This window comes from Punica granatum, chromosome 5 (genome assembly GCF_007655135.1).
Source record: "Punica granatum isolate Tunisia-2019 chromosome 5, ASM765513v2, whole genome shotgun sequence".
Classification (NCBI taxonomy): Eukaryota; Viridiplantae; Streptophyta; class Magnoliopsida; order Myrtales; family Lythraceae; genus Punica; species Punica granatum.
In genome coordinates, this window is record NC_045131.1 from 31,002,020 (window position 1) to 31,023,208 (window position 21,189).

General features: G+C 40.3%; 2 protein-coding genes and 1 pseudogene across 5 annotated transcripts; 2 read left to right on the forward strand and 1 right to left on the reverse strand.

Annotated features, from left to right (window-relative positions):
- Positions 1-1,289: 1,289 nt before the first annotated feature.
- Positions 1,290-11,446, forward strand: LOC116207547 (protein NAP1). Of its 4 annotated transcripts, XM_031540540.1 has the most exons (25): positions 1,290-1,627; positions 2,284-2,549; positions 2,637-2,706; positions 2,798-2,872; positions 3,235-3,315; positions 3,548-3,628; positions 3,731-3,813; positions 4,110-4,194; positions 4,419-4,544; positions 4,663-4,770; positions 5,059-5,103; positions 5,175-5,317; positions 6,074-6,206; positions 6,347-6,457; positions 6,584-6,662; positions 6,883-7,076; positions 7,264-7,409; positions 7,897-7,978; positions 8,071-8,181; positions 8,586-8,711; positions 8,790-8,929; positions 9,064-9,160; positions 9,298-10,289; positions 10,541-10,753; positions 10,948-11,446. In XM_031540540.1, the coding sequence occupies exons 2-25, from the start codon at positions 2,311-2,313 to the stop codon at positions 11,444-11,446; spliced, it is 4,059 nt and encodes a 1,352-aa protein (XP_031396400.1). In that variant the 5' UTR covers positions 1,290-1,627; positions 2,284-2,310. The 4 variants fall into 4 exon arrangements, with proteins under 4 accessions (XP_031396400.1, XP_031396399.1, XP_031396401.1 ...); XM_031540539.1 differs by having other exon boundaries at positions 2,284-2,706; XM_031540541.1 differs by lacking the exon at positions 1,290-1,627 and having other exon boundaries at positions 1,880-2,549.
- A 3,590-nt stretch (positions 11,447-15,036) lies between these two features.
- On the forward strand, positions 15,037-17,574 carry LOC116206925 (14 kDa zinc-binding protein). Its single transcript, XM_031539765.1, has 6 exons — positions 15,037-15,190; positions 15,321-15,440; positions 16,054-16,140; positions 16,726-16,873; positions 17,057-17,174; positions 17,359-17,574. The coding sequence occupies exons 1-6, from the start codon at positions 15,135-15,137 to the stop codon at positions 17,424-17,426; spliced, it is 597 nt and encodes a 198-aa protein (XP_031395625.1). The 5' UTR covers positions 15,037-15,134; the 3' UTR covers positions 17,427-17,574.
- Positions 17,575-18,786: 1,212 nt separating this feature from the next.
- LOC116208859 lies at positions 18,787-20,549 on the reverse strand (annotated as a pseudogene).
- Positions 20,550-21,189: the final 640 nt, after the last annotated feature.

Below are 21,189 nucleotides of genomic sequence, written 5' to 3' on the forward strand. Positions count from 1 at the left end.
GAATCGGAATTCCTGAGTTCGGTCTAAGCTGAGTATCTCGTTTCTTAATTCTGAGCCGAGGGGATGGTGAATGATGGTATAATGATTGAGCATAGTTATCGGGATTTATCTAAGCGTCTGCCTTAATCATTCTCTTCCCAAGTAGGGGGGCGCCTGCTGCCTAGCTAGTAGTGTGCACTTAATGATGACGATGTGTAAAGCCATATCATCTTGTTTATGTAACAAGTGTATTGCATTATCACATATAGCTCGAGTGCTTTCATATATAATTGTGATATTGCACTATCGAACTGTGCATATTTAACCCGACCATATCTCATCCTAATAAATAACAGGCTGAGGTTTTTGTTATAACCTGACCATCTCAGTGTCATTGGGGCTGGTTAATGATTTATTGTTATAAGATTCCAAAATAAAATCTACTTATTGGGAGCCTTTTCATTTTTTAGATATAATTGTTTTTTTTTTAAAGAAATATTATAATTATTGTGACATGAAAATGGAGTTAGTCTGGCACTGATCGGGCCCACGCATATTGAGCCTGTTTTAAAGACATCGTGGGCCCAGGAGACACTAAGGGGTTTAATTTTTTAATTTTTTATTATTATTACTTTCTCTTTTTTTTTCAATGAATTGGTATTTGGGGATCCGACGAGTCCCGATTAATTCAAATTTAAGCTGGATTAGTCCACTAAGTATGATATAAAGCTCTTTCAATTTTAGTTATACTCGACTTGAACTCAAGATTTTACTTAAAGAATAGTGCCGAATCACTTGATGGATTTTCTTTATTCGCAAGCCCAATAAGTCTCAATTGACCAATTCGAACTAGGTTGGTCTATTAAGTGGGTAAATCTCTTCTGAAATTTCTTTATTCACAAGACTCGACTTGAATATTGTTTTAGGAAAATAAGGGTCAAACCATTTTAGTCAACTCATTTTGATTCGAAATTATTTATCTTTATCGATTGATTACATTTGAACTTCAATCTGTAAATAGGAAATTAGGAAAGATATGCTCAGCTACTTAACGGATAATTAAGAGAATTTAATCTTCAATTAGTGGGTAAGTGATTGTGATGAGAAAGCCAAGGTTTAACGCATAAAGCAAAGCACAGCACAGCACATGTAAGACGTACGTAAGCCGTAGCGACGCCCCACCCCAAACCCAAATTCCCCCGTCCGTCGTGCGCCCGTGTAAGGAGTTTTCCTCTCTCTTGGGGTCCCCGTAACTGAGCCGGACTAAAATCGGCTTCTCAGACAGAGAGCGCCACCAACGGAATCAAGAGAGAGAAAGACGGAAGATATATATATATATATATATATATATATAGAGAGAGAGAGAGAGAGAGAGAGGTCCGTCCGTCGGCGAGTCGTGTCATTAATATAACATCCCAATCTAAGTCGCGATAATCCCTTCCCTCCCTCCTTCCTCTCCTCTGTGTCTCCCCACCTCCATTGCCAGTACTGTACCGTCTCTCTCTCTCTCTCTCTCGCTCGCTCGCTCGCTCGTGAGTGGCTGAGCTCAGCTGCTCCTCCGTCGTCGGGCTCAGATCTGAAGCCATGCATTGCGCCGAGTCTTAAAGCCTGCCTCTGCTCGCACAGCTCCTCCCAGCTCTGCTGAATTGTACTCTGCTATCCTCTCTCTCTCTCTCTCTCTCTCTCTCGTTTCTTTTTGTTGATGAAATGCGGAAAGTCAAATGGCCTCCAAGTAGCTCCGCGTGCCTTTTGCGGAGATGTTTGTACTTGGGGCCTTCCCGTGCTTGAATTTCCTGGTGCATATCGGAGCTTTCTTCCTCCGTCTGTCAAGTTTGTTCTCTTCTCCACTTGCTTTAGGCCTGATTGATGGTTGTCTTAGTGGTGGACTAGTTTGCGTGGGGCATAGCTTAGTTAGTGACTAGATGGATAGATTTAGCTCAATTAGGTGAGTGTCGCTTTTGGCAAGCTTTGTCTTGTTCGTGCCCCAGACCAGATGGTTGCTCTTGCAAGGAACCAACCTTGCTTCCTTTTTCCCCCACCCACGCTTTTGTCTCTTCTCTTCTCTTCTGTTCAATGGGGTGATGGGCGAGTGCTCCTTTCCGCTTCAACCTGAGAATGAAAGTCGGCACTTGATCTTCCGCCCAATTCAACCATGCTATGACTAACACGCCTTGTTCACTGAAGGGGAATTAATGAAATGGAAGGAGGATTTGTCATTTGAAATGCTTGATTTTCATCTTCAATTTCTTTCTTTTTTACGCAGTCAGTCCCCTGTATCATTGAGAATGAGAATTTTGTGTGTAGGCAACTGCACAGAGCAGGTTTCTTGTTATGGCTAAGTCATGGCAAGATGGGTCAATCTCGGCCCCAGCGCCACGGTCAAGGGAATGGGAGGGCCCGTCAAGATGGACCGAGTACCTAGGCCCCGACATGGCTCCCGCAGCATCCAAGACTTCTAGGAATGCAGGTCTTGATGAACAGGCCCAGAGTACGAGTGGTTCCCACAAGGGTTTGAACATGCAGTGGGTAGTTCAGCTCAACGAAGTCGCAGAGGGTCTCATGGCCAAAATGTATAGGCTGAATCAAATTCTTGATTATCCGGATCCTCTCAGTAATATGTACTCAGAATCTTTCTGGAAATCTGGCATTTTTCCCAGTCACCCGAGGATCTGTCTGCTGCTTGCCAAGAAATTCCCAGAGCACTTCAGTAAATTACAACTTGAGCGTGTAAGGCATTGTATTGCTTTCTTCTGAATTACCCTTTCGGCTTATTTTCTTATCCCACTAGATGAATTGTTTGGCTGAAAACTTACTGTAGGTTGATAAGGTCGCCTGGGATGCCCTGCATGATAGCGCTGAACTTCATCTGCAGAGCTTGGAACCGTGGATTCAGGTATGAAATCTAAGAGCATAATTCTTCCAGAGACCAGAAGATTTGATTTTTAGGAACTTCCTCTAGCTATATATTGGACTAGAAGCAGCAGAAGGATAGTTCACCTGGTTTAATCAACCACTTGAATAGTATTGGCTCAGCATCACTTCCCAATTGTTTGTGCGAGATGTTAAAGTGAAAGTCACCCCCCCCCTTTCCCTTTTCATCATACATATACTGTAGAGCAAGTTATATACATTTTTCGGTGCTGATCGTGTTTTATTCTTGACCTTGGGCTTTTGCCTTTTCGGAAATTCGTATGGCTTTAGAGTCTATCTATAACCCCAAATTCTAGATAGCTTATTGGTAGTTTTGTGGAGCAGCTCCTCCTGGACCTAATGGCATATCGGGAGCAGGCCCTGCGGCTGATTTTGGACCTCAGCAGCACTGTCATTACCCTGCTGGTATGCCTTGGAATTCAGTTCATTTTTATGTAATGCAATGTTGATGCAACCATGGATTTGGTTTGTCAATGCCTGTAGACTAACATTGACTGCGATCTGCCAGATTTTCTGTCAGATACGGCTCATTTTTCATGGTTTTGAACAAATGCCGAGTTTTTTCCCACGATGATTTGATTTCTTGGTTTATAATTTAAATACGATATCTCTGATAACTTGAGACAGTGTTTTGCAGCCCCATCAGAACTCACTCATACTGCATGCTTTCATGGATCTCTTTTGTTCCTTTGTCCGTGTCAATCTCTTCTCCGAGAAGGCAAGTCAGCTCTGCAATTGTACCAATTGTTTATTGTATTCTTTTGAAAGAAAACTATCATTTTAATTCTGATAAGTGATTGAACTTGATGCCCTGCTGCAGCTTCCAAGGAAAATGATGGTGCAGACATACAACCTTCTGTACTCAATGTCCAGGAATGAACGAGACTGCGACTTCTATCATCGGTAGGAAATTATTTCCTTGAAAGATGTATAATTTGGCTCCATAGTGGAGCTTTATAATTAAGAGTGGCTTGGATTTCTTGGTTGGATTTTTGTGCTGCTGGTTCTCAAGAGAAAAAACATCTGTCTCTTGCATAATTGGTTCACCGGGAATAGGATTTCATCTCATTTCTGTTTGATTCGAAGGGCGACCATTTATAGCTGAATGCATGACAATGAGACCTTCTTGTATCACTTAAAGAGAACTTTTTTCTTTTCTTTTTTTTTCCTTGACTCATCTACTTTATTATGAATTACAGATTGGTGCAATTCATAGACTCGTATGATCCACCATTGAAAGGACTGCAAGAAGACCTGAATTTTGTCAGCCCTCGTATAGGGGAGGTCATTCTCATCCTCAACCTTCAACATTGTGCAAATGCCTTTTTGTCCAACTAATGACTTGAGAAAAAAATGAAGTTATATGATCTGTATATGGTCTCAGACATAAGACATTCTAGAAGTGCCCCGAAGTTAATTAAAATCTGCTACTAGTTTTGTCAACAGTTTGCACTATACCCTTATAAAGTGGACCCTCATAAAGTTACAAATAATGTTTTCTTTTGCAGGTCTTAGAGGCTGTAGGTCCTATTATTTTTCTGTCTACTGATACGAGGAAGCTTAGAAATGAGGGATTTCTTAGCCCATATCATCCCAGATATCCAGATATACTAACAAACTCTGCTCACCCAATGGTAGGTCTTCGCTTTGTGATGATCCTAACTAATGAGGTGTTTAACTGCATCTCTATTATCTATTTTTGTTACTTTTAAATAAGGAAAATCTGATCATAACAATTTTTTGTCCTTACAGAGGGCGCAAGATCTGGCAAATGTGACAGCATATCGTGAATGGGTGTTACTTGGTTATCTGGTTTGTCCTGATGAGCTCCTTCGTGTCACAAGCATCGACATTGCTTTGGTAAGCCACAGATTCTATTCATTTTATGCATTTTTATCTCATGGATGGTTAAGCTAGAGGATTCATTTTCTGGAGCAGTGAAAGCAATGCAGTACATGCCTACTCTAAACAAATAAAGAATTAGAGTTATAGTAGGAGTTGGTATATGCGCAGTCCTCTAGGACGATTAAAATTTACTGTATACTTAGTTACAGGAATCCGAGTCGAGATATTTGACTCAGTTGCTCAGATATCTTTGTCAGGTATTTTCTTGTTGTACTTATTTTTCTCCTCCTCCTACCTGAGCAGGTAGTTCTCAAGGAAAATTTGACTCTTACATTATTCAGGGATGAGGTGAGTCGTATTGACTGTTGTTGAAACTGGATTTTATCCTCATTCCCTGATCATTGGTGTATAACTTGCAGTTTGTGCTATTGCATGAGGATTACCAATTATATGTTTTACCACGGATCCTAGAATCAAAGAAGATGGCAAAATCAGGACGGACAAAGCAAAAAGAAGCGGATCTGGAGTATAGCATTGCGAAGCAAGTTGAGAAAATGATTGGGTATGACTAGATATTTAATTTGAAGTCAGCTTGTTATTTTCATGAAAAATAAGCAGACATATTCTTTGTAGCGTTCAACATTCTGACTCTACTGAAATTCATCTCTATTTATGATGAACTTGTTATGAATTTATCAGGTGACTGGAGTTTTCTAATTATGGCAGCTTTTGCATCTCAATAATATAGAGTTTATAATCCGAAGGTTCATGGATAGAGCAGTATGAAGCATCTGCTTGTTTCTTTAGAGAAATTGCTATTTATGAAAATGTTATCTTGAATATGGTTCATAAATTGTATATACTGTCTTCAGCAATTGAAAGAAGAAAAGGGATGTTTCTTTTTTGATATTGGAGAGAGCAAAGAATGACTAGTTGCCTGGAAATGGATTGTTCTTTGCATTCATTATCATTTTCATGAAATTTAACATAAACTGTGACAAGCTGTCTAGAAAGGAGTTGTTCTTACATTCAATATAATCATTTCCCTTGGTTTCATTTACTTTATCTCCCTAATTGGCCTCTCTTTCTTTATTATTTTTCAATTTTTTGATAGGTTGCATATGATTGATGTGCTGCGATCATTTCATTTCTTTATGGGGAGATAAATACGACTAATTCATTTTGAGCCACATTAGTGAAGATGTTCCTCAGATCATCTTGCACCACTTATCGTTATGTTTATCTTTCTTAAAATTTAGTTATGCTCTTATCTTACACAATATATATATATATATATATATATATATTATCTCCACAGCGAAGTGCATGAGCAAGCATTAGTATCTTGCGATGCAATTCACCGGGAAAGAAGGATATTGCTCAAGCAAGAGATTGGAAGAATGGTGGTGTTCTTCACTGATCAACCCAGTTTATTGGCTCCAAATATTCAGGTATAGTCTTCTTGGTGAATTAACAGATTCTGTATATCATATATGTCAAGATCTCTCGCATTTAGAAGTTTCTTTATACATTCACAGCAAGGAACTGCTGGGTTGATTGCATTACACCCTTTTTTTGGATGTTCAAACAGATGGTGTTCTCAGCGTTAGCTCTAGCTCAATCTGAGGTCATTTGGTATTTCCAGCATGTTGGAGTTGCATCTTCCAAATCCAAAGTGGGCCGTACTGTTGCTGTGGATATTGTAAGCCCACTGATCCCATTCACCCCCTGTGCATCTGCGTTGTTGGATAATCATAAAGTCAATTATTATTGAGAGAACAAGTTTAAAAAGTATTCAAATTCAACTTGGTGCAATTATATATTGTAGGATCCAAGTGATCCAACTATCGGGTTCTTGTTAGATGGAATGGACCGGTTGTGTTGTCTAGTGCGCAAGTACATTGCAGGTCAGATACTTCACCAAGTTTCATAGTTATTTATTTATTTATTTTCTTTTGAAGTATTGAGAGCTTGTGCATTAGCAGTTCTGTGGTTGCTACTAATTCCTATCAAAACCAGATGATATTGTAGAGCAATAAACTTTAGAAGTTTGCCTTTTCGGCTCAAAACCTAACTTTCTTCTTAGTGCTAACGCGGTAAAATTTTATTGATAAATTTCTTGTTCAGCTATACGGGGATATGCATTGTCATATCTATCCTCTTGTGCTGGTCGAATACGGTTCTTACTTGGCACTCCAGGAATGGTTGCTCTTGACTTAGGCCCAAGCTTAAAAGGACTGTTTCAGAAGATCGTTCAGCAGCTTGAGAGTGTACCAAAACTCCAGGGTGAAAACATTTCTGCAATTACGTGTGATCTATCTGTAAGAGCTTTGTTTTTTTGTTTTTTTTTTTTTTTTCCTTTTTTCACAATTAAATTTATTGATTTGTAGAGTTTTATCAAAACTCCTGAATATTACTTTTAACATTAATTTGAAAAAAGAACTTTCAACCCTCCATTAATAACTTTTTCACGTTGTTCTGCATGCTCACAAAAGTTATAATGGTCAGGAGTTCCGAAAGGATTGGTTGTCAATATTGATGATTGTCACATCTTCCCGGTCAACGATGAACATTAGACACTTGGAGAAAGCTACTGTGTCTACTGGGAAGGAAGGTTTATTATCCGAGGGAAATGCCGCTTATAATTGGTCCAGGTACTTCTTTGTCCATTGCCGAACAAAGCTTTAGAAACTCAACACTGTTCTGACTGTGATATCGTATATGTTTGGACAGCGGAAAGAAATCTTTACCTTACTATGCAAGATATTAGGGCTTAGTTTTCTAATGATGAAAATGTATAATAGTATAGGCCCAATATTAGGCTATTCGATCCTTTGAGGTGGCATTGCATTTAAAATGTGTTTACATACACGATATAGGTGCTGAATTTAATTAGATTTTTGCTATGTTGTCTACCTCCATGGTTTTTCCCCTGCCAATTTATGAAATAGCCAGAATGGTCTTTCCATGGTTTAAGCTGCCCATCACTGTTGCTGATGGGTTGGCCATTAATTCTTGTAAGTCTAATAAACAGAAACTCCCATTGAGAGTTGTTTTTGCATCTCTGCTTATTGTAAGGGTATGCCTGATCGAATATCCTTGAATGTACTGAATGATCAACCTGCTTACTTTCCCATTCAGATGTGTCGATGAACTAGAATCTCAATTATCGAAGCATGGCAGCCCTAAGAAATTGTATTTCTACCACCAGCACCTTACAGCGGTAAGTCCACCAAGATTCGACTTTATCAATCACATTATTCAAGGGTCTCAACGGTAATTTTCTTTTTAACCCAGAATTAATCGCTCTATCAGGTATTCAGGAACACTATGTTTGGGCCAGAAGGACGTCCTCAACATTGTTGTGCGTGGCTTGGGGTTGCTAGCAGTTTCCCTGAGTGTGCTTCTCCAATTGTTCCTGAAGAGGTAGCGAAACTATCAATTTAATCTGATTTCTGAACAATGCAAAGCTATTCTTTAGTTACTTTGCATCCAACGTAGCCAACAGAACCCAAGAGCCGTATGATAGTAGCATCACACTGTTAGTGTATACGATCTATACATAGGGAAAGCCGTGTGCAATGAAAAATGCAAGCATGGTTTGGGGATGAATTTTTTTTACGTATTTTAACAAATAAATTATCTACTCCATCTGACTAGTCTCGGGTTTGCGTCCCGGGCAACCCATTAATGGTATATACATGTTGGTCAATTAACAGGATCTATAACTCATTTAAGGATGGATGGTTTGAGTTTCATTTGGCTGCAAGGCTTAAGTTTCTGAAAAAGAAACAAGATTTTACCACAATTATCTGATCTTTGGTCGCTAGGTGACTAAAATTGGTCGAGATGCAGTCCTTTATGTGGAGTCCCTCATAGAATCCATCATGGGGGGCTTGGAGGGATTAATAAATATTCTTGATTCTGAAGGCGGATTTGGTGCTCTGGAGAGTCAGGTAAGTAAGTGCTAATTGAAGCATAGTCTGCTAATCTGATGTAACATTTTCATTAAACTAATCTTAAAAATTTCTCAGCTTCATCCAGAGCAAGCAGCTCTTTACATGAATTATGCCTTGAGAGTTTCGATTCCTTCAGCAAAGTCCCCTAGAGGACCTGTGGGTTTGCCTCTGCCTGGTCATGAGAGCTATCCAGAAAATAATAACTCGATCAAAATGTAAGAATTTGCTATGCGCCATTGCATCTGTTTGCCTAAGCTAAGGGTTACTTATTCCATTATTTGACATTGAAAGAATGCATATATTTACTGCTTGCATTCTTGTAGTCTTTGACTGTTTGTCCTATCTGCAGGTTAGAAGCTGCTATGCAAAGGCTGACCAATTTATGCTCTGTTTTGAATGATATGGAGCCTATATGTGTTTTAAACCATGTTTTTGTTTTAAGAGAGGTGAGGCATACTATATTCCTTTCAGTTTCTCTCTGAATGGGGGGAATTGTATGTTGTCGTCTGATTGATATTGAGCCTCGATTGGTCAGCATATTACTATGTTTGCTTCCATTATGAAAACAAGTTTACATTTGCAGTACATGAGAGAATGCATCCTGGGGAACTTCAGGAGGAGACTTCTTGCTATACTGAAAACTGATAATGACCTAAATCGTCCTACCATTATGGAGTCCCTTCTTCGAAGACATATCAGTATAGTTCACCTCGCGGAGCAGCATATCAGCATGGACCTTACTCGGGGCATTCGAGAAGTCCTACTTACGGAGGCCTTCTCCGGTCCAGTCTCTTCTCTGCAGTCATTCGAGAAACCAGCAGAGCTACATACAGGATCAGCTACGGAATCCGTATGCAACTGGTACATAGATAACATTGTCAAGGATGTCTCTGGTGCAGGAATCCTCTTTGCTCCAATCCACAATTGCTTTAAGAGCGCAAGGCCAGTAGGAGGATACTTTGCTGAGTCGGTCACTGATCTTAGAGAGCTCAAGGCTTTTGTCCGTATATTTGGTGGCTATGGAGTAGACAGACTGGACAGAATGATGAAAGAACATACTGCAGCACTCTTGAACTGTATTGACACATCATTGAGGTCGAATCGTGAGCTGCTTGAGTCAGTTGCTGGGAGCATGCATTCTGGCGATCGAACAGAAAGAGATGCTTACTTGAAGCAGATTCTTGATATGGACACTGTCGCTGGCTTTTGCATACAGGCAGGGCAAGCCCTAGCTTTCGACTGTCTTCTAGCTGAAGCTGCTGGGTCTGTGCTTGAAGAAGGTGCCCCGCTCATAAATTCGTTACTTAGTGGGGTTGTTAAACATATTCCTGATGAGGTACCGGAGAAGAGAGAGATTAGGAGGTTACGAAGAGTGGCAAACAGTGCTGGTGTGGTATCTGATCATGATGCTGAGTGGGTGAGATCAATCATGGAAGAGGTTGGAGGAGCAAATGATGGCTCGTGGGGCTTGTTGCCTTACTTGTTTGCAACCTTCATGGCTTCCAGTATCTGGAATACAACTGCCTTCAACATCGAGACAGGGGGATTCAGTAACAATGTTCATTGCTTAGCAAGGTCAGTTGTGAGATATTTCAGTGGCACAGTACTAATTCTGATATGGTTATCTGTCTGATCAGTTTTATGCTTCTCAAAAAACCGAGCAATGAATCTGTTGCGTGTGGTACACCAAATCAAAAACAGCTTTGGCATCAAGTGTCCGTTTCTGTCATGTTTTCTGATTGTCCATACTTTCCAGGAAGGTGTATCTATAGAATCATACTGTTCTTCGATACGCTTTACAATGTGTGACCATTTATTGTTTGCAGGTGCATAAGTGCTGTCATTGCAGGAAGCGAGTATGTTAGACTTGAACGGGAACACCAGCAGAGACAATCTTACTCGAATGGCCATGCTGGTGATGCATTGGATGCCGATATACACAGCAGACTGACTGCTGAAGCCAGCATAAGATCTGCAATGCAGCTTTTTGTCAAATTCTCAGCAGGGATTGTACTGGATTCGTGGAATGAAATGAATAGGTAAGCAATATGATCTCATCATCCACCATAAAGTGGACCTACTCTTTCAAAATAAAATGTGAAAAGAGCAGAAAATTTCCCATTCATGGATGCAAATCCGGACAGGCACGAAAGAAGCATTGATGTTCAATCTGCTCTGCTGTTGGGATTTTCGGTCAAACATCAGGTAATAACGTTTGCCCCTCTCTGTGCAGGTCTCATCTTGTGGCTAAAGTCATTTTCCTGGATCAGATATGTGAGAGCTCGCCATTCCTTCCTAGAAGCTCCCTCGAAGCCCATGTTCCTTATACCATTCTCCGTTCCATATACGGTCAATACTACGGGAACTTGCCATCAACGCCTCTAGGTTTAATAACTGCTTCACCACGGCATTCTCCTGCTGTGTCTCTTGCCCATGCTTCTCCTGCGTCAAGGCACACTCGAGGAGACTCGACTCCTCAGCATAATGTTAATGATTCTGGTTACTTCAAGGGCTCTTCTTCAGCTCACGGACAAGACCGGTATTTCGATGGTGATACCGGGAGTGCCCACAGCTTTGAAGGCAGGCGCAGGAATGTAAGGAGGTCCGGACCTCTGGACTACAGCTCGAGCCGGAAAGTGAAAGTCGGTGAAGGTTCGAGCTCAGTCGGGCGGGGCCCAAGCCCATTGCCGAGGTTTGCCGTATCGCGATCAGGTCCAATATCCTACAAGTAGGAAGTGGGAAAAGGGAAAAGCTTTTAGTGATAGTAAATTATGTTCATTGCTGTTATTAGTAGATGGGCTTCATCTGTCCTTTCAAGAAACGTCGTGTACCGCTCTAGATATAATTTGCAAATTTTGATGCCATTTGTATGTTTTATTTTCATCATCATCATTATTATTATGGAATTGAATTATTTTTTGGTAAAGAGGAGAATATACATATAAACTAGCAATCAGCCAAAGTCAAAAACTAGAAGGATCGCTAATAGGTGTGTTTGATTTTAGAGTTAAGTAGAGTTGAGTTTTGATTTTTAATTGAGTTGTAATGATTGTGTTATTGAATTATGAGGAAAAATGTGAAAAAGTAATGAATAGTTGAGAGAATTTAATATTAAAAATTGAATTGAATAGTTAAAAAAATTGAAAAAAGAAGAAGTAATAATTGTGTTGTTGACTTTTGTTGTGTAGTGAGTAGAATTAAAGTTAGAGTTAAAATTTTAAAAATCAATCCTAAAATCAAACGGGTTGACAAATTTCACGGGCACCCATTAAGTCCGCCAAAACTAGGTTAGCCACTTCAGTAGGAGGTTTCTCAAAAATACAGGATATCATGAAAATTGTGGAGGTCTGCTGAGGCAAGTCTAGCTAGTCCATCCGCTACCATGTTAGTTGATCCTAAAAGCGGCGAAGACTCGCATGAGATTCCTGCTATCAGAGATGAGAGGCATTAGGGCAAGATTAATTATCTCGAGATGAACCGACGGTAATATCATGAGTTACCTTGCCATCCAACTCCAGAATGAGAGATTGGATGCCCATGTCTCGTGCCATGATAAGACTGTCTCTTAGAGCCCAACATTATTCGGCTATAAAACTATGACAATTCTCAAGTGGGCGACTATATCCTCTAATAAAGTCACCGAGATGATCACGCAGAACACCTCCAACTCCTGCCCTCCCAAGAGATCCCAATGCTGAGCCGTCGGTGTCTAGCTTGAGCCACCCAACTGGTTGGGGTGGGGGCGGGACCGGCCAATGCTAACGGAGGATATATCCTTGGAGGAGCAGAGGGTGGAAGGGAGGGAAGAATGGAACTCTGCAGGATTGCTATATAAGACAAGTCTTATGAGCATTTGGTCATGGAGTGATGCCCTCGAAAGAGAAATCTGGTTCTCCGCTTCCAATGAACCCATAAAGCATATGACATTCATAGGCACCAAAATTCACTTTGAGCCAGCCACTCTTCAATTGGGAGGGAAAAAAAGTTCCCTTCTTTGAACTAAAGGTATGCCCAACTTTGAGCCAGAAATCCCGAGTTACCGGGCACTCTCTAAAGATGCCTTGTGTTGATTCCTCAGGGTCCTGGCTTTTATATAGAGCATGAGGCTTGTATATCAAGCCCCTCTATCTGATAAAGTGCGCGGCTGTAAGGCAACTGATTATGGCATATAAGCCACATGAAGTAGTGGAGCCTTGGGTGAGCCCCGGATTTAGAGACCATCAGACCAGTATCCATAATGTTCGAGGGGGTCCAACGATACAGTTTTGCAGAGGAGCACTCCCAGCCCAATGGTCATACCAAAAGGGAACTCGTCGGCCATTTACTGCCCTTAAAGCATACTTGGCACCCAGCTATCCAAGCCGTTCTGTTTAGTGAGTTAGCCGTAGAGTTCCAACACCTGCCCACTTAAGTATTTCTGTCTCATAACCCTGGCCCAAGGTCTGCCATCCTCATGGGCTCTCCAGGCAAGGTTGCCAAGGAGGGCGAGGTTGCAGCCCTCGGACCTAAGTAACCCAAGGCCACCTTCTCCTTCTGGGAGCGTAACCGATTGTCCCACCCTACAAGATGAAGCTCTCTTCGATTGTCCGAGGTTCCCCAGAGGAAGTTTCTACTAAGACGGTCAAGAGAATTGCCAACATTTTTGGGGGTGAAGGGTACTACAACCTTGCCCGCCATCGATGAGAGATTAGCTCGCCAACCCGTTAGTTTCTCTTTGAAGCGATCAATTAGCACATTGAAAGACGAAGAGTTGGCTGAAGAAAGATCCATTAGAAATCGAAGATATTTCCCCCGAGAAGAGGATTCATTCAATCCCAAAAACAGAGCGAGCAAAGGAGATAACAGAACAACCCATAATATCGCAATGTTTTTGAAAAAAAAGATCAGATGAAAACCATCCAGGCCCGGAGCCTTACGAGGCTTAAGACTTCTTAAAGCTTCAAGGATTTCAAGGTCAGGAGGAACTGTATTCCCTAAAGCAATGACAGCTTCTTGAGAGATATGATGTGAAGAATTTAAATGGTGAGAGACATCAAAGGGGCAAGAGACAGAATCAGAAGTGTAGAGATTAAAAAAAAACTCATTGACCATTGAAGAAAGACTTCAAAGATCTCTTTCATTTTGGAGAATATAGCGGTATTCAAATCTGAGTTCTTGCTCCAGTTCTCCGGATGCCGGCAAGGCGCGCCAAAACACGTTTTTTTTTTTTTTTTTTACGAAGAAAGACATTGCCAAAAGCATGTTGGTTCCAGGAAGTAGCCCGACGAGTAAAACAAGAAATTGAATCAATAAGAACATGTCGTCCCTCATTCCAGGAATTTGAAAACCAGGCCATGAAATGTGGGATGAGACATCCACATAGTTTCAAAACGGCAAGTACGAGATAATTGAAATCTAGTGTGGGGAATAAAATCAACTAAAACCGGGAAATGGTCCGAGTGGACTGTCGGGAGGTGGGTGACCTTGGCATTGGGGAATAGGAGTCTCCAAGCGGTGTTAGCAACCGCTCTGTCAAGACGCTCCGGAATAAGCTGCCCAAATTCCCGAATTGATTGATATCTTTGGATTTATTTTCCTTTTTTTTTTTTTAATCTTATTTTGGAAGGCGATAATTTTGTCCCCAAATGCTTTAATTTTTTTGCTGGATGTCCCCAAATGCCTTCAGTTTGTGCCAATTCTACGGAACAAATCACGCGTTAATGTTCCATCTATATGATGATCTTTATAGACAAGTGAGAACCTTACTGGATTGCACTCGGGCAGTCCCATTCCATCTTCGATTTGACATCCTTTTATTTCATTCTTCTTGTTTTTCTTTTTTTTTCCTTACTAGCCCTGATTAAAATATAATAAATAGGGGAATGAGGGTTAACAGCTTGAGTAATTATCATAATAATAATAATAATAATAATAATTTTTTTTTATTGTTAATTTTACAAGTCCTTTTTCACCACTTCATTATATAAAGTATAACGATAACTATCACCGAAAAAAAGTATGACGATAACTACTTCTGTAATAGATTCGCATCGCACCAATTGCCTCCCCTCTTTGTATAGATGGATGGATGGATGGATGGATTTGGAATGTAAGTGTCATCCGTTGTCTGTTTCAAGTCTCTCCATCTGATCTGATTAAATTGGACAATTTATTTTTCTTTTCTTGACAGGGAAGGAAAGATAGGAGTAGGTAGGACAATAAAATTTGACGTAGTAAAACGAGTGAAGGGGAGAGAGATGAATCATATATAAGGTTTGTGGGCTGGGCTTGTAAAATGTAAATGGGTCCGGCCCACGATGGTAGGAATCATATACGTCATCATTCACTTCAGCGCCAACCCAAGGAGCCGAGCCGGAACGAAATGAGTCTTCTTGTCTGGTCCCGTCCCATTCTTATTCACATTCCAATTCCATTCCATCAATGAGAATGGCTGCCGCTGCTGCTGCTTCTTCTTCGGGTTCCTTCTTCATTCTTCGGTTGGTCCTCTCTCACTCATTCACTCTCTCCTTCCTTTCACTGAGCTTCTGTCAGTAGAAGAGGAGCGATGAATGCAAAGCAATGACTGGACTGACTGATCAATTTCTCTCCTTCTGCTACCGCTATCAGGGGGGCCTATGCCACTGCCACTGCCACTGCTGCAAGTTTGAAAGCCTCCCCAAGAACCGCCTTCTCCCTATTCAGTCCCCACAGATTGAGATTATCGCCTACCCCTTCTCTCTCTCGCAGGTAGCATTTTCATGTTCCCCCTCTTTTGCCCGACACACGATTTGCTTGATTGGAAAATTCAGCTCGCTTCCACTCCCTGCTTGCTGCTGATTGATTGCTGTGCAATTTCTCCACCTTTCCTTCTTTTGCTTTCCTTAAAGATAAGAAGAGATGATACTTGGCAAGTCTTTGACTTGATGCGAAATGAAATAGGGCTTGAGCTTGACTTTGTTGTATAGTATAATTATTAGTTTCCCAGGCAGGTAGAGCTCTGGAAATTAAGTGATGGTTTTGTTTTCTGGTCGGTCGGTCTGTCTGTCATGGGAGCATTGTATGATGTTGTTCTGCCTATCGATCTCTATTTTCTGTTCTGTTCGGAGCTCTAGTTTTTCCGGGCAAGCGAGCGTTCACATGAATCTGATGATGGTTTCACCGCTTCCTTGGTGCGTGTGAGTGACAAACATCTCGAGTAGAAGAGTTTCTTTGTCCAGTCTCTTGCTTGTAATTGTATTACCTTCCCGTGACATGAGAGCGGTCCAACTCATAGGCTTCCCTTTTCATTTATCACACTCTCATTGTAACTGAAAATCTTGGGTTTTTAATGGCTATAGTATGAACCTTTTTATGGTTCCAGATCGGTTTCCTATGTACGTGCTACAGGCAATGAAGAGGATGCAGCCAAAGCAGCTGCTGCAACTGCTGACAGTGGAGCTTCTACCATGTACTGTACTGTGCCTTCTTCTGGCTTAATTATATTGCGTTTGGTAACGGTGTTAAATTTGATTTAATTTTATTTAAAGAGATAAAATATAAAAGTAGTTGGGAAAAATATGTGAGAGAATTTGAAGAAAAAGATAAAAAAGTATTGAATTTTGGAAAAAGTGTTGAATAGTTGAAAGAATTTAGTGTTAAAAAATTAATTTAAATAATAGATGAGAAAAAGTATAAAAGATAATTTGAAAAGAAAGATAAAAAAGTAATGATTGTGTTGTTGAATTGACTTAATAGTTAAGTTAATATAAATTAAGTTACACTTTATTACCAAACAAAGGGATCCCAAATATTTGTATTGGATGCATCCTAAATATTTACATATATAGTAGGGGGATGGAATGGGACTGCTAGTTGGCTGATGTAGCCCAACATTTGGCCTTTTTCACTTTTATATATGAAATTCAACAAATATACCCAGTAACATAACGTGATAGATGGATATCATAGTTGCTATCTGTCGTCTAAAGTTTTGTTAATCTGCGGAAAGAATTATCTTTTTAAGCTCTGAATCCTTGCCCTTCTCTCCTTTCAGATTTGATAAGATCATAAACAAGGAAATCCCTTCAACCATAGTGTACGAGGATGATAAGGTCCTGGCATTTCGTGACGTCAACCCCCAAGCTCCTGTCCATGTTCTTGTCATTCCAAAACTGAGAGATGGTTTAACTCAGCTGGGAAAGGTCTGAATCTCGTTCTTTTTAGTCTCCATATATAACTATATATCAGAGAACCTGATTCTTTTTTGGTCCTCCATATAATGAATTTATGCATATTAAGCATATCATTATTCTGCTCTGAAAACCAGACCTGTACATTATCCCTTTGGCTCAAATTGGTAACTTGTTGTATGTGTTCCTAATCAGGCTGAGGAGAGACATGGGAATATACTGGGCCGGCTTATGTGTGCTGCAAAAATAGTGGCTGAAAAGGAGGGCATTCTTGATGGTTTTCGCGTGGTCATCAACAATGGTCCTGGTGCCTGTAAGTCTTCTGAACTAACTTATGGTCTTCGTGGATCAATCTTTTAGAAAGCTTTTCTTCTAGCCCCGGGGATGCTGATTCCATCTCGCTTTCTCTCTCTCTGTCCCACCTCTATATTTATATGTGTTTGTGAGCGTGAATGAATGCTATACATGTGTGTGTGTGTCTGTGTGTGCGTGTGCAGGTCAATCTGTTTATCATCTCCATTTGCATGTTCTTGGGGGCAGGCAGATGAAGTGGCCTCCCGGTTGAAGACCTTGTGCTTCCTGCAGCTTGTGTCTATATATATATACATATATATATATATATATATATGTATGTATTGTGATCAATTTTGAAACTTCTGATCTTAATTTTACTCAATAATATTATGCATGCATGGATTTTAATTTTTGTCTAAATACTCCCTTACTCCTTAACAACTCACTAATTAGTGGAGGTATTGGTTAATTACATATAGTTATATACCCATAAAAATTTACATATAGATATAATAAGGATTATATATCCACCTGAAAAAAAAAAGGGCAGCTGCAGCTAGACATACACATAATAATATATATTAGCCTTAATGTCCGCTTGAATCATTCTATAATATTTCAAATGAGTAATTCTCATACCTGAATCGACAACATCACTTGAATCTGAGCCCAATTTCTAAGCGGGTAAGCATGGCAGTCAGTAGGTGCAAGTGATCCATTACAAGCTTCATGACCATCATATACGTATAATAGTTGTAAGCTGAACTCGGTGCGTAAGCAATTATTTCTAGAACATACGCTGAACTCGGTGTGTAGGCAATTATTTCTAGGAGAACATCGTCGATATTGGCTATGTGGCCATCACTAACTACTCTAGGACCATAATAAGCATCAATTATTACTACAATAATTATTTACCAGCGTGGCTACTTAATCCGACTTTAGTACCATATAACACAGACTGATATGATAAATGTACTGAAGTTACGAAAGTAAGCCATCTTTTCCATCTTTTCTTTTTAGCGTTTGGTCGGATACATAAGGGTCATTGTTCTTCTAGTATTTCGGACTTTTCCATGAAACAGTAATAGCATATATATATATATATATATATACGTATATATATTTCTTATTATTAACTGTTATATTTTGGGCCTTTTCTTTTAAAGTACAATTTTCTTTTTAAGGTCAACGTGAAGGAGTAATACAAATGTTTGACATCTAAAATAACAAAGAACTATAGAAGGCCAAGACTAAGATATCCAGACTTGTTTGTAAGAACAAGACGCGTACTCGTGTTATGCATAAACTGCAATAACTTCATTTTTGTTATTCAAAAATCTTTCTAGAAATAAAATTATTTAACGTGAGGTGAGGGAGAAAGTATAGGAAGTAGGGAATTGGTGGGCAAAAAAAATAAAAATAAAAATCAAACTTATTAATTTACCCTCAATTTCCTCATAATCGATGATCGTTAATTGATTTAATTATATTGTTAAAAGGTAAAATTGGAAGGGGAATGTTACCCCAACTTTCTCATTCTTCCATTTGTAATCTATGCTATTATATATATATATATATATATATATATATATCTAAAGGGAGAATGAAAATAATTAAAATAACTTTCCTGTCCCAAATTAACCATTACAGGAATTTATTCTTTACTAGACTCTACACCAAACTCTCATCATGCAATAAGAAAATAAACCGATGATAAACCTATCCGATTGCCATCGACAATATCATTAGGGTATGATCAGCTGATTAAGCTCTACGCAGAATATCGACTTTGAGCACCAGGTTGGGCTTGGAATGGAGAGTGATGCTTGTTGCTGGGGCATGGGCGTAAAAATGAGAAAGCCCAAATGAGAACCGTTACAGTATCAAGTAATGCGGGCAATGACAGTACGTTCTACTCCAGTCGGTAAAGTTTGTTTCCCAGTTTTCGTTTCCTTGCTGATGAACCGAGTGTATTGTCCTCATCACCTCGTACAAGATCATCGTAACCTGTGAACAAAATGTACAAGAGATTATGCCCCCCCCCAGCGTAAAGAGGGAAGCTTTTGCTTACAATCCTGAGGCGATTCAGCCCATCTGAGTCGGGTTTTTTTTATCTCTTCCAAATACCTGCCAAACCGTCCTATCTTGCTTGGGTTTGCCACTGTGGATGGACACTCAGTAATATCACTGTCCAAGCAAGGAGGACCGAGGTAGTATCTTGCCCGGCAAAGTAAAATTGCTTCCACTCCTCAATTACAACTTGAATAGTCATCCCCGGAACAAGCTACTCCTTCTTCATAGCTACTCCCAAATGTTGTTCGAGAAATCACATCATGGGTCAGATTCTGCAGGTCAGGCCAGGCATCGAGCTTGACAGATTCCTTTGTGGATATCCGCTTCTACCAGCTTGTCACCATCTCGTTGCAGCTTGAAAGAAAAGCAGGCAACATGAGCTGCCACAAGAAAGACGAAAGAAATCAGCATTGATCCATTTCATTTAACAAGAACAAGTTATATTTCAGTTCGTGGAGATTACTTTGATTTTCTCTTGGTGGAAAGCGGGGTTAATGATTTTTCTGTGATTCGCCCGCCATCGTAGGTTGTGATCCCAGTCGCTAGTGACCAAACAAGTGGATTAAAAGGCAGTCTCTGAAAGTCCTGTATTCTCGAAAAATGTCCTTGATATGTTAAGGATTCATGATGTTCAGTCTCGGAGTTGGTCCCAGCCATATGAAAGAATCCTTACCTGCAAATTTTCAGATGAAGCTAACAAAACGTTCCATATATGATGTTCACGTAAAACATGTGTTTTTAACCGGTCGATGCAATTTAACTTTCAGCCTATCACTAAATACCGGTGCTTATGTTCGGTTAGAACAGATGAAATATTAGGCCTGGAAAAGATTTCAACAGAAGTTAATTATCTCAGGTCATCGATCAGTTAGGTGACTGAAGTTGGTTCATGGGAAAACCAATCGAGTCGAAGAAGGTCTAGTCACATTCAGTGGAAACAACTATCAAATATGTGCCCGACAGGCCAGCTGAGAACTCTAGGAATATGTTCAATCAACTTACCATGGGTGTTGACAGATTGAAGGGTGCCAAATGAGGCAATACGAGGCACAGGGTCATCTGAGAGTCCGATGGGTCTAGACCACTACTCTTTCAGCATCTTCGTGCTCTGTTTCAGGTCTCCGAACAAGAACCTGTACAAATTCCCCTTGAAGCCTTGATCTTCAGAGAAGCTTCTCAAGTTTCGTCGGCCTCAGCTAGACTCAGTTCAGCACCCTCCATGCCCATGACAATGCAAGAGCAAGGATGGCTAGTCCTACTCCAGTGGAAATAGCTGACATTTCCCTCTGTTTGTGTTTGTGTTGTTTGTGCGAGTGAGATCAGTTAATGTGGAGGACCTACGTGGGGACAGAAGGGTTCATATAAGGTGAGGATTGGCATGGGAAGCTCCTTCAGAAATGTCAAATGTCTATCATCTTAGAGTGCAAGGAATGTTGACACACGAAAAATCTCCGCAATAACTATTCGTTCCTTGAAAATTTATGTCCCTATGGACCACAACGAGTACGTGGTTTCCTATGGTTAGTGGAACATGATCGCCTCACCAACGAGCTAAGGTTCCAATGATTGATATGTCATACAGGATTGGAGACTACCATGCACGTGCTTAGAGATTGCTATGCTGCGAAGATGATTTGGAAGCAGCTAGTTTCGAGAAATTTGCAACATGTATTTTTCCCGGATGATGATGAACAATGGATGATAAGAAACCTATCGAGTTCACAGTCTGGTCCAGATGGTCTTTCTTGGGCACTCGTCTTTGGTGTGGGCCGTTGGTTGATTTGGAAGAGGCAGAACAAGTCGATATTCGACCCTCATTTTGTTTATCCTATAGCAGGTGCAGGGATTATTTTCTAAGTGGCATGCAACTTCTCAAACCTGATTCCTATAGATGATTTTGGGGCGAGAATGTAGGCTTGTTGGATGGACCAAACCATGCCATGGATGGCATATACTGA